At 54.0% G+C, this 13,597-nt stretch overlaps 1 protein-coding gene across 1 annotated transcript in view; it reads right to left on the minus strand.

Moving 5' to 3' along the window:
• Positions 1 to 13,187, minus strand: part of DRC7 (dynein regulatory complex subunit 7) — a 106,408-nt gene extending 93,221 nt beyond the window's left edge. The window contains exons 1-4 of the mRNA XM_073659867.1: positions 13,100 to 13,187; positions 12,818 to 12,878; positions 10,569 to 10,740; positions 9,478 to 9,603 (exon numbers count right to left, since the gene is read on the minus strand). Coding sequence (XP_073515968.1) covers positions 9,478 to 9,603; positions 10,569 to 10,740; positions 12,818 to 12,873 — 354 coding nt within the window. The 5' untranslated portion in view covers positions 12,874 to 12,878; positions 13,100 to 13,187. The remainder of the gene's footprint in view (positions 1 to 9,477; positions 9,604 to 10,568; positions 10,741 to 12,817; positions 12,879 to 13,099) is intronic.
• Between the last annotated feature and the right edge of the window lie 410 nt (positions 13,188 to 13,597).

A 13,597-nucleotide genomic window follows, 5' to 3' on the forward strand; every position in this document is an offset into this window, starting at 1 on the left:
ATCTAATACACAGAGAAGAGAGGTAGAGGGGCCGTGAATGAGAAGACCCCGGGAGAAAGCATCAATGAGATACATCTAATACACAGAGAAGAGAGGCAGAGGGGCCGTGAACGAGAAGACCCCGGGAGAAAGCGTCAATGAGAGACATCTAATACACAGAGAAGAGAGGCAGAGGGGCCGTGAACGAGAAGACCCCGGGAGAAAGCGTCAATGAGAGACATCTAATACACAGAGAAGAGAGGCAGAGGGGCTGTGAGCGAGAAGACCCCAGGAGAAAGCGTCAATGAGAGACATCTAATACACAGAGAAGAGAGGCAGAGGGGCCGTGAACGAGAAGACCCCAGGAGAAAGCGTCAACGAGAGACATATAATACACAGGAAAGAGAGGCAGAGGGGCTGTGAGCGAGAAGACCCCAGGAGAAAGCGTCAATGAGAGACATCTAATACACAGAGAAGAGAGGCAGAGGGGCTGTGAACGAGAAGACCCCGGGAGAAAGCGTCAATGAGAGACATCTAATACACATAGAAGAGAGGCAGAGGGGCCGTGAACGAGAAGACCCCGGGAGAAAGCGTCAATGAGAGACATCTAATACACAGAGAAGAGAGGCAGAGGGGCTGTGAACGAGAAGACCCCAGGAGAAAGCGTCAATGAGAGACATCTAATACACAGAGAAGAGAGGCAGAGGGGCCGTGAACGAGAAGACCCCGGGAGAAAGCGTCAATGAGAGACATCTAATACACAGAGAAGAGAGGCAGAGGGGCTGTGAGCGAGAAGACCCCAGGAGAAAGCGTCAATGAGAGACATATAATACACAGAGAAGAGAGGCAGAGGGGCCGTGAACGAGAAGACCCCAGGAGAAAGCGTCAACGAGAGACATATAATACACAGAGAAGAGAGGTAGAGGGGCCGTGAATGAGAAGACCCCAGGAGAAAGCGTCAACGAGAGACATATAATACACAGGAAAGAGAGGCAGAGGGGCTGTGAACGAGAAGACCCCGGGAGAAAGCGTCAACGAGAGACATATAATACACAGGAAAGAGAGGCAGAGGGGCTGTGAACGAGAAGACCCCGGGAGAAAGCGTCAATGAGAGACATCTAATACACATAGAAGAGAGGCAGAGGGGCAGTGAACGAGAAGACCCCGGGAGAAAGCGTCAATGAGAGACATCTAATACACAGAGAAGAGAGGCAGAGCGGCCGTGAACGAGAAGACCCCGGGAGAAAGCGTCAATGAGAGACATCTAATACACAGAGAAGAGAGGTAGAGGGGCTGTGAACGAGAAGACCCCGGGAGAAAGCGTCAATGAGAGACATCTAATACACATAGAAGAGAGGCAGAGGGGCCGTGAACGAGAAGACCCCGGGAGAGAGCGTCAATGAGAGACATCTAATGCACAGAGAAGAGAGGCAGAGGGGCCGTGAACGAGAAGACCCCGGGAGAAAGCGTCAATGAGAGACATCTAATACACAGAGAAGAGAGGCAGAGAGGCCGTGAACGAGAAGACCCCGGGAGAAAGCGTCAATGAGAGACATCTAATACACATAGAAGAGAGGCAGAGGGGCCGTGAACGAGAAGACCCCGGGAGAGAGCGTCAATGAGAGACATCTAATGCACAGAGAAGAGAGGCAGAGGGGCCGTGAACGAGAAGACCCCGGGAGAAAGCGTCAATGAGAGACATCTAATACACAGAGAAGAGAGGCCGTGAAAGAGAAGACCCCAGAAGAAAGCGTCAATGAGAGACATCTAATACACAGAGAAGAGAGGCAGAGGGGCTGTGAACGAGAAGACCCCGGGAGAAAGCGTCAATGAGAGACATCTAATACACAGAGAAGAGAGGCAGAGGGGCCGTGAACGAGAAGACCCCGGGAGAAAGCGTCAATGAGAGACATCTAATACACAGAGAAGAGAGGTAGAGGGGCTGTGAACGAGAATACCCCGGGAGAAAGCGTCAATGAGAGACATCTAATACACATAGAAGAGAGGCAGAGGGGCCGTGAACGAGAAGACCCCGGGAGAGAGCGTCAATGAGAGACATCTAATGCACAGAGAAGAGAGGCAGAGGGGCCGTGAACGAGAAGACCCCGGGAGAAAGCGTCAATGAGAGACATCTAATACACAGAGAAGAGAGGCCGTGAAAGAGAAGACCCCAGAAGAAAGCGTCAATGAGAGACATCTAATACACAGAGAAGAGAGGCAGAGGGGCCGTGAACGAGAAGACCCCGGGAGAAAGCATCAATGAGAGACATCTAATACACAGAGAAGAGAGGCCGTGAAAGAGAAGACCCCAGAAGAAAGCGTCAATGAGAGACATCTAATACACAGAGAAGAGAGGCAGAGGGGCCGTGAACGAGAAGACCCCGGGAGAAAGCGTCAATGAGAGACATCTAATACACAGAGAAGAGAGGCAGAGCGGCCGTGAACGAGAAGACCCCGGGAGAAAGCGTCAATGAGAGACATCTAATACACAGAGAAGAGAGGCAGAGGGGCCGTGAACGAGAAGACCCCGGGAGAAAGCGTCAATGAGAGACATCTAATACACAGAGAAGAGAGGCAGAGGGGCCGTGAACGAGAAGACCCCGGGAGAAAGCGTCAATGAGAGACATCTAATATACAGAGAAGAGAGGCAGAGGGGCCGTGAAAGAGAAGACCCCGGGAGAAAGCGTCAATGAGAGACATCTAATACACAGACAAGAGAGGTAGAGGGGCCATGAATGAGAAGACCCCGGGAGAAAGCATCAATGAGAGACATCTAATATACAGAGAAGAGAGTCAGAGGGGCCGTGAACGAGAAGACCCCGGGAGAAAGCGTCAATGAGAGACATCTAATACACACAGAAGAGAGTCAGAGGGGCCGTGAACGAGAAGACTCCGGGAGAAAGCGTCAATGAGAGACATCTAATACACACAGAAGAGAGGCAGAGGGGCCGTGAACGAGAAGACCCCGGGAGAAAGCATCAATGAGAGACATCTAATACACAGAGAAGAGAGGCAGAGGGGCCGTGAACGAGAAGACCCCGGGAGAAAGCGTCAATGAGAGACATCTAATACACAGAGAAGAGAGGCAGAGGGGCCGTGAACGAGAAGACCCCGGGAGAAAGCGTCAATGAGAGACATCTAATACACAGAGAAGAGAGGCAGAGGGGCTGTGATCGAGAAGACCCCAGGAGAAAGCGTCAATGAGAGACATCTAATACACAGAGAAGAGAGGCAGAGGGGCCGTGAACGAGAAGACCCCGGGAGAAAGCGTCAATGAGAGACATCTAATACACAGAGAAGAGAGGCAGAGGGGCCGTGAACGAGAAGACCCCGGGAGAAAGCGTCAATGAGAGACATCTAATACACAGAGAAGAGAGGCAGAGGGGCCGTGAACGAGAAGACCCCGGGAGAAAGCGTCAATGAGAGACATCTAATACACAGAGAAGAGAGGCAGAGGGGCCGTGAACGAGAAGACCCCGGGAGAAAGCGTCAATGAGAGACATCTAATACACAGAAAAGAGAGGCAGAGGGGCCGTGAACGAGAAGACCCCAGGAGAAAGCGTCAATGAGAGACATCTAATACACAGAGAAGAGAGGCAGAGGGGCCGTGAATGAGAAGACCCCGGGAGAAAGCGTCAATGAGAGACATCTAATATACAGAGAAGAGAGGCAGAGGAGCTGTGAACGAGAAGACCCCGGGAGAAAGCATCAATGAGAGACATCTAATACACAGAGAAGAGAGTCCGTGAAAGAGAAGACCCCAGAAGAAAGCGTCAATGAGAGACATCTAATACACAGAGAAGAGAGGCAGAGGGGCTGTGAACGAGAAGACCCCGGGAGAAAGCGTCAATGAGAGACATCTAATACACAGAGAAGAGAGGCAGAGGGGCCGTGAACGAAAAGACCCCGGGAGAAAGCATCAATGAGAGACATCTAATACACAGAGAAGAGAGGCAGAGGGGCCGTGAACGAGAAGACCCCGGGAGAAAGCATCAATGAGAGACATCTAATACACAGAGAAGAGAGGCAGAGGGGCCGTGAACGAGAAGACCCCGGGAGAAAGCGTCAATGAGAGACATCTAATACACAGAGAAGAGAGGCAGAGGGGCTGTGAACGAGAAGACCCCAGGAGAAAGCATCAATGAGAGACATCTAATACACAGAGAAGAGAGGCAGAGGGGCCGTGAACGAGAAGACCCCGGGAGAAAGCATCAATGAGAGACATCTAATACACAGAGAAGAGAGGCAGAGGGGCCGTGAACGAGAAGACCCCAGGAGAAAGCGTCAATGAGAGACATCTAATACACAGAGAAGAGAGGCAGAGGGGCCGTGAACGAGAAGACCCCAGGAGAAAGCATCAATGAGAGACATCTAATACACAGAGAAGAGAGGCAGAGGGGCCGTGAACGAGAAGACCCCGGGAGAAAGCGTCAATGAGAGACATCTAATATACAGAGAAGAGAGGCAGAGGGGCTGTGAACGAGAAGACCCCGGGAGAAAGCGTCAATGAGAGACATCTAATACACAGACAAGAGAGGTAGAGGGGCCGTGAACGAGAAGACCCCAGGAGAAAGCGTCAATGAGAGACATCTAATACACAGAGAAGAGAGGCAGAGGGGCCGTGAACGAGAAGACCCCGGGAGAAAGCGTCAATGAGAGACATCTAATATACAGAGAAGAGAGGCAGAGGGGCTGTGAACGAGAAGACACCGGGAGAAAGCATCAATGAGAGACATCTAATACACAGAGAAGAGAGTCCGTGAACGAGAAGACCCCGGGAGAAAGCGTCAATGAGAGACATCTAATACACAGGGATGAGAGGCAGATGGGCCGTGAACGAGAAGACCCCGGGAGAAAGCATCAATGAGAGACATCTAATACACAGAGAAGAGAGGCAGAGGGGCTGTGAACGAGAAGACCCCGGGAGAAAGCATCAATGAGAGACATCTAATACACAGAGAAGAGAGGCAGAGGGGCTGTGAACGAGAAGACCCCAGGAGAAAGCGTCAATGAGAGACATCTAATACACAGAGGAGAGAGGCAGAGAGGCTGTGAACGAGAAGACCCCGGGAGAAAGCATCAATGAGAGACATCTAATACACAGAGAAGAGAGGCAGAGGGGCCGTGAACGAGAAGACCCCGGGAGAAAGCGTCAATGAGAGACATCTAATACACAGAGAAGAGAGGCAGAGGGGCTGTGAATGAGAAGACCCCGGGAGAAAGCGTCAATGAGAGACATCTAATACACAGAGAAGAGAGGCAGAGGGGCCGTGAACGTTTAGACCCCGGGAGAAAGCATCAATGAGAGACATCTAATACACAGAGAAGAGAGGCAGAGGGGCCGTGAACGAGAAGACCCCGGGAGAAAGCGTCAATGAGAGACATCTAATACACAGAGAAGAGAGGCAGAGGGGCCGTGAACGAGAAGACCCCGGGAGAAAGCATCAATGAGAGACATCTAATACACAGAGAAGAGAGGCAGAGGGGCCGTGAACGAGAAGACCCCGGGAGAAAGCATCAATGAGAGACATCTAATACACAGAGAAGAGAGTCCGTGAAAGAGAAGACCCCAGAAGAAAGCGTCAATGAGAGACATCTAATACACAGAGAAGAGAGGCAGAGGGGCTGTGAACGAGAAGACCCCGGGAGAAAGCGTCAATGAGAGACATCTAATACACAGGGATGAGAGGCAGAGGGGCCGTGAACGAGAAGACCCCGGGAGAAAGCGTCAATGAGAGACATCTAATACACAGAAAAGAGAGGCAGAGGGGCCGTGAACGAGAAGACCCCAGGAGAAAGCGTCAATGAGAGACATCTAATACACAGAGAAGAGAGGCAGAGGGGCCGTGAACGAGAAGACCCCGGGAGAAAGCGTCAATGAGAGACATCTAATATACAGAGAAGAGAGGCAGAGGAGCTGTGAACGAGAAGACCCCGGGAGAAAGCATCAATGAGAGACATCTAATACACAGAGAAGAGAGTCCGTGAAAGAGAAGACCCCAGAAGAAAGCGTCAATGAGAGACATCTAATACACAGAGAAGAGAGGCAGAGGGGCTGTGAACGAGAAGACCCCGGGAGAAAGCGTCAATGAGAGACATCTAATACACAGGGATGAGAGGCAGAGGGGCCGTGAACGAGAAGACCCCGGGAGAAAGCATCAATGAGAGACATCTAATACACAGAGAAGAGAGGCAGAGGGGCCGTGAACGAGAAGACCCCGGGAGAAAGCATCAATGAGAGACATCTAATACACAGAGAAGAGAGGCAGAGGGGCTGTGAACGAGAAGACCCCGGGAGAAAGCGTCAATGAGAGACATCTAATACACAGAGAAGAGAGGCAGAGGGGCTGTGAACGAGAAGACCCCAGGAGAAAGCATCAATGAGAGACATCTAATACACAGAGAAGAGAGGCAGAGGGGCCGTGAACGAGAAGACCCCAGGAGAAAGCGTCAATGAGAGACATCTAATACACAGAGAAGAGAGGCAGAGGGGCCGTGAACGAGAAGACCCCAGGAGAAAGCATCAATGAGAGACATCTAATACACAGAGAAGAGAGGCAGAGGGGCCGTGAACGAGAAGACCCCGGGAGAAAGCGTCAATGAGAGACATCTAATATACAGAGAAGAGAGGCAGAGGGGCTGTGAACGAGAAGACCCCGGGAGAAAGCGTCAATGAGAGACATCTAATACACAGACAAGAGAGGTAGAGGGGCCGTGAACGAGAAGACCCCAGGAGAAAGCGTCAATGAGAGACATCTAATACACAGAGAAGAGAGGCAGAGGGGCCGTGAACGAGAAGACCCCGGGAGAAAGCGTCAATGAGAGACATCTAATATACAGAGAAGAGAGGCAGAGGGGCTGTGAACGAGAAGACCCCGGGAGAAAGCGTCAATGAGAGACATCTAATACACAGGGATGAGAGGCAGATGGGCCGTGAACGAGAAGACCCCGGGAGAAAGCATCAATGAGAGACATCTAATACACAGAGAAGAGAGGCAGAGGGGCTGTGAACGAGAAGACCCCGGGAGAAAGCATCAATGAGAGACATCTAATACACAGAGAAGAGAGGCAGAGGGGCTGTGAACGAGAAGACCCCAGGAGAAAGCGTCAATGAGAGACATCTAATACACAGAGGAGAGAGGCAGAGAGGCTGTGAACGAGAAGACCCCGGGAGAAAGCATCAATAAGAGACATCTAATACACAGAGAAGAGAGGCAGAGGGGCCGTGAACGAGAAGACCCCAGGAGAAAGCGTCAATGAGAGACATCTAATACACAGAGAAGAGAGGCAGAGGGGCCGTGAACGAGAAGACCCCAGGAGAAAGCATCAATGAGAGACATCTAATACACAGAGAAGAGAGGCAGAGGGGCCGTGAACGAGAAGACCCCGGGAGAAAGCGTCAATGAGAGACATCTAATACACAGAGAAGAGAGGCAGAGGGGCCGTGAACGAGAAGACCCCGGGAGAAAGCGTCAATGAGAGACATCTAATACACAGAGAAGAGAGGCAGAGGGGCCGTGAACGAGAAGACCCCGGGAGAAAGCATCAATGAGAGACATCTAATACACAGAGAAGAGAGGCAGAGGGGCCGTGAACGAGAAGACCCCGGGAGAAAGCGTCAATGAGAGACATCTAATACACAGAGAAGAGAGGCAGAGGGGCCGTGAACGAGAAGACCCCAGGAGAAAGCGTCAATGAGAGACATCTAATACACAGAGAAGAGAGGCAGAGGGGCCGTGAACGAGAAGACCCCAGGAGAAAGCATCAATGAGAGACATCTAATACACAGAGAAGAGAGGCAGAGGGGCCGTGAACGAGAAAACCCCGGGAGAAAGCATCAATGAGAGACATCTAATATACAGAGAAGAGAGGCAGAGGGGCTGTGAACGAGAAAACCCCGGGAGAAAGCATCAATGAGAGACATCTAATACACAGAGAAGAGAGTCCGTGAAAGAGAAGACCCCAGAAGAAAGCGTCAATGAGAGACATCTAATACACAGAGAAGAGAGGCAGAGGGGCCGTGAACGAGAAGACCCCGGGAGAAAGCGTCAATGAGAGACATCTAATACACAGAGAAGAGAGGCAGAGGGGCCGTGAACGAGAAGACCCCAGGAGAAAGCGTCAATGAGAGACATCTAATACACAGAGAAGAGAGGCAGAGGGGCCGTGAACGAGAAGACCCCGGGAGAAAGCGTCAATGAGAGACATCTAATATACAGAGAAGAGAGGCAGAGGGGCTGTGAACGAGAAGACCCCGGGAGAAAGCATCAATGAGAGACATCTAATACACAGAGAAGAGAGTCCGTGAAAGAGAAGACCCCAGAAGAAAGCGTCAATGAGAGACATCTAATACACAGAGAAGAGAGGCAGAGGGGCCGTGAACGAGAAGACCCCGGGAGAAAGCATCAATGAGAGACATCTAATACACAGGGATGAGAGGCAGAGGGGCCGTGAACGAGAAGACCCCGGGAGAAAGCATCAATGAGAGACATCTAATACACAGAGAAGAGAGGCAGAGGGGCCGTGAACGAGAAGACCCCGGGAGAAAGCGTCAATGAGAGACATCTAATACACAGAGAAGAGAGGCAGAGGGGTCGTGAACGAGAAGACCCCGGGAGAAAGCGTCAATGAGAGACATCTAATACACAGAGAAGAGAGGCAGAGGGGCCGTGAACGAGAAGACCCCGGGAGAAAGCGTCAATGAGAGACATCTAATATACAGAGAAGAGAGGCAGAGGGGCTGTGAACGAGAAGACCCCGGGAGAAAGCGTCAATGAGAGACATCTAATACACAGACAAGAGAGGTAGAGGGGCCGTGAACGAGAAGACCCCGGGAGAAAGCATCAATGAGAGACATCTAATACACAGAGAAGAGAGGCAGAGGGGCCGTGAACGAGAAGACCCCGGGAGAAAGCGTCAATGAGAGACATCTAATACACAGAGAAGAGAGGCAGAGGGGCCGTGAACGAGAAGACCCCAGGAGAAAGCGTCAATGAGAGACATCTAATACACAGAGAAGAGAGGCAGAGGGGCCGTGAACGAGAAGACCCCGGGAGAAAGCGTCAATGAGAGACATCTAATATACAGAGAAGAGAGGTAGAGGGGCCGTGAACGAGAAGACCCCGGGAGAAAGCGTCAATGAGAGACATCTAATACACAGAGAAGAGAGGTAGAGGGGCCGTGAATGAGAAGACCCCGGGAGAAAGCATCAATGAGAGACATCTAATACACAGAGAAGAGAGGCAGAGGGGCTGTGAACGAGAAGACCCCGGGAGAAAGCATCAATGAGAGACATCTAATACACAGAGAAGAGAGGCAGAGGGGCCGTGAACGAGAAGACCCCGGGAGAAAGCGTCAATGAGAGACATCTAATACACAGAGAAGAGAGGCGAAAGGGTGCGCAGAGAGAAGAAGGGACACAGAAAGAAGCGAGGAGAGGTGAGGGGGGACACAGAGAGAAGAGTGGACAGATGTCATACATGAATTACGCTTTGTTACCAGCTCAATCGCGGAGTTCAGGGGTCTCATGGTTATAAATTCAGACACAAAGTGCGCACATTCCTCCCACTGGTAGAGCGTCGGGTACGGGAGGAGAGTTGGGCGCAGTGTGGAGCACACAAACTTCTGTGGATCCAGAAAGGGTGGAGGCCATGAGAAGAGCATTAACAAATCACAAGACGGCACGTCCCCACCGTACACTCCACAAGACGGCACGTCCCCACCGTACACTCCACAAGACGGCACGTCCCCACCGTACACCCCACAAGACGGCACGTCCCCACCGTACACCCCACAAGACGGCACGTCCCCACCGTACACCCCACAAGACGGCACGTCCCCACCGTACACCCCACAAGACGGCACGTCCCCACCGTACACCCCACAAGACGGCACGTCCCCACCGTACACCCCACAAGACGGCACGTCCCCACCGTACACCCCACAAGACGGCACGTCCCCACCGTACACCCCACAAGACGGCACGTCCCCACCGTACACTCCACAAGACGGCACGTCCCCACCGTACACTCCACAAGACGGCACGTCCCCATCTTACACTCCACAAGACGGCACGTCCCCATCTTACACTCCACAAGACGGCACGTCCCCATCTTACACTCCACAAGACGGCACGTCCCCATCTTACACTCCACAAGACGGCACGTCCCCACCGTACACTCCACAAGACGGCACGTCCCCATCTTACACTCCACAAGACGGCACGTCCCCATCTTACACTCCACAAGACGGCACGTCCCCATCTTACACTCCACAAGACGGCACGTCCCCATCTTACACTCCACAAGACGGCACGTCCCCATCGTACACCCCACAAGACGGCACGTCCCCATCGTACACCCCACAAGACGGCACGTCCCCATCGTACACCCCACAAGACGGCACGTCCCCATCGTACACTCCACAAGACGGCACGTCCCCATCGTACACTCCACAAGACGGCACGTCCCCATCGTACACTCCACAAGACGGCACGTCCCCATCGTACACTCCACAAGACGGCACGTCCCCATCTTACACGCCATGACACCGCACCCATCCACCATTCTTGCGGGGTCACTCGCACTCACCTCCACACCACACTCGTTCTGGGGTGATGTGAAGAGCGGCTTCCGGTCGGGATAGAGGAGCGCGTACTGTCGACAGAAGTTTTCTGCCAGGTCCAACAGCGTCTGCTCCTCGGGCGAGTTCTGGGTGTAAGATGATGGGAATGACGAGATGTCCACGGAGGCGACCAACTCTCTGCAATATAAGGAAGGATGCACCCCCCATCAGTGTACAGTCCTCCCCGTATCCCCCCATCAGTGCACAGTCCTCCCCCGTATCCCCCCATCAGTGCACAGTCCTCTCCCGTATCCCCCATCAGTGCACAGTCCTCCCCCGTATCCCCCATCAGTGCACAGTCCTCCCCCGTATCCCCCATCAGTGCACAGTCCTCCCCCGTATCCGCCATCAGTGCACAGTCCTCCCCCGTATCCGCCATCAGTGCACAGTCCTCCCCCGTATCCGCCATCAGTGCACAGTCCTCCCCCGTATCCCTCCATCAGTGCACAGTCCTCCCCCGTATCCGCCATCAGTGCACAGTCCTCCCCCGTATCCCCCATCAGTGCACAGTCCTCCCCCGTATCCCTCCATCAGTGCACAGTCCTCCCCCGTATCCCTCCATCAGTGCACAGTCCTCCCCCGTATCCCTCAATCAGTGCACAGTGATCCCCCGTATCCCCCCATCAGTGCACAGTCCTCCCCCGTATCCCTCCATCAGTGCACAGTCCTCCCCCGTATACCCCCATCAGTGCACAGTCCTCCCCCGTATACCCCCATCAGTGCACAGTCCTCCCCCGTATCCCCCCATCAGTGCACAGTCCTCCCCCGTATCCCCCCATCAGTGCACAGTCCTCCCCTGTATACCCCATCAGTGCACAGTCCTCCCCCGTATACCCCCATCAGTGCACAGTCCTCCCCCGTATACCCCCATCAGTGCACAGTCCTCCCCCGTATACCCCCATCAGTGCACAGTCCTCCCCCGTATACCCCATCAGTGCACAGTCCTCCCCCGTATCCCTCCATCAGTGCACAGTCCTCCCCCGTATCCCTCCATCAGTGCACAGTCCTCCCCCGTATACCCCATCAGTGCACAGTCCTCCCCCGTATCCCTCCATCAGTGCACAGTCCTCCCCCGTATCCCTCCATCAGTGCACAGTCCTCCCCCGTATCCCCCCATCAGTGCACAGTCCTCCCCCGTATCCCTCCATCAGTGCACAGTCCTCCCCCGTATACCCCCATCAGTGCACAGTCCTCCCCCGTATCCCTCCATCAGTGCACAGTCCTCCCCCGTATACCCCCATCAGTGCACAGTCCTCCCCCGTATACCCCATCAGTGCACAGTCCTCCCCCGTATACCCCCATCAGTGCACAGTCCTCCCCCGTATACCCCCATCAGTGCACAGTCCTCCCCCGTATACCCCATCAGTGCACAGTCCTCCCCCGTATCCCTCCATCAGTGCACAGTCCTCCCCCGTATCCCTCCATCAGTGCACAGTCCTCCCCCGTATCCCCCCATCAGTGCACAGTCCTCCCCCGTATCCCCCCATCAGTGCACAGTCCTCCCCCGTATCCCTCCATCAGTGCACAGTCCTCCCCCGTATACCCCCATCAGTGCACAGTCCTCCCCCGTATACCCCCATCAGTGCACAGTCCTCCCCCGTATACCCCCATCAGTGCACAGTCCTCCCCCGTATCCCCCCATCAGTGCACAGTCCTCCCCCGTATACCCCATCAGTGCACAGTCCTCCCCCGTATACCCCCATCAGTGCACAGTCCTCCCCCGTATACCCCCATCAGTGCACAGTCCTCCCCCGTATACCCCATCAGTGCACAGTCCTCCCCCGTATACCCCATCAGTGCACAGTCCTCCCCCATCAGTGCACAGTCCTCCCCCGTATCCCTCCATCAGTGCACAGTCCTCCCCCGTATACCCCCATCAGTGCACAGTCCTCCCCCGTATCCCTCCATCAGTGCACAGTCCTCCCCCGTATCCCCCCATCAGTGCACAGTCCTCCCCCGTATCCCCCCATCAGTGCACAGTCCTCCCCCGTATACCCCATCAGTGCACAGTCCTCCCCCGTATACCCCCATCAGTGCACAGTCCTCCCCCGTATACCCCATCAGTGCACAGTCCTCCCCCGTATACCCCATCAGTGCACAGTCCTCCCCCATCAGTGCACAGTCCTCCCCCGTATACCCCCATCAGTGCACAGTCCTCCCCCATCAGTGCACAGTCCTCCCCCGTATCCCCCATCAGTGCACAGTCCTCACTCACCCGGAGATGTCGGCCCCCTCGTGTCCGCGCTCATCCACCTCCTCTACAGCCTCCATGACACCTGTATGAGGACAACATCCAACTTATGATGATGGGGGTGATAGTAATGATTATGGGGGTGATAGTAATGATTATGGGGGTGATAGTGTTGATGGGGGTGATTGTAATGATTATGGGGGTGATAGTGGTGATGGGGGTGATAGTGATGATTATGGGGGTGATAGTGATGATTATGGGGGTGATAGTGATGATTATGGGGGTGTCCAGTTTTCTTTCTCTTACCTGCAGTTCAGTCTCCTGTGCGTTTCTTCTCCGCGTCTGGTTTCTAAGCAACAGACCGGAAGTGAAGTCACAGGCTCCGCCCCCGCATCATGAGATTATCCAATGGAAGAGGCTAAATACAATCCACGGCTGACGTCAAACCATGTGACCAAGTGACGGGGGTGAAGTGCAGGAAAAGGCGGGGCTTCCCCCGGCGCGGACTGATGGCTATAGAGTGTGAGGGTCCTCAGTGCTTCTCCCTCAGCCTCCGCTACAGACGGCGCCGAGGAGAGACCGGAGCGCTGAGGAGAGACCGGAGCGCCGGAGATACCGGAGCGCCGAGGAGACCGGAGATACCGGAGCGCTGAGGAGACCGGAGATACCGGAGCGCTGAGGAGATACCGGAGCGCTGAGGAGACCGGAGATACCGGAGCGCTGAGGAGACCGGAGATACCGGAGCGCTGAGGAGACCGGAGATACCGGAGCGCTGAGGAGATACCGGAGCGCTGAGGAGATACC

This window comes from Phyllobates terribilis, unplaced genomic scaffold, assembly GCF_046119375.1.
Source record: "Phyllobates terribilis strain yellow unplaced genomic scaffold, ASM4611937v1 Scaffold_14__1_contigs__length_39327217, whole genome shotgun sequence".
Taxonomy (NCBI): Eukaryota; Metazoa; Chordata; class Amphibia; order Anura; family Dendrobatidae; genus Phyllobates; species Phyllobates terribilis.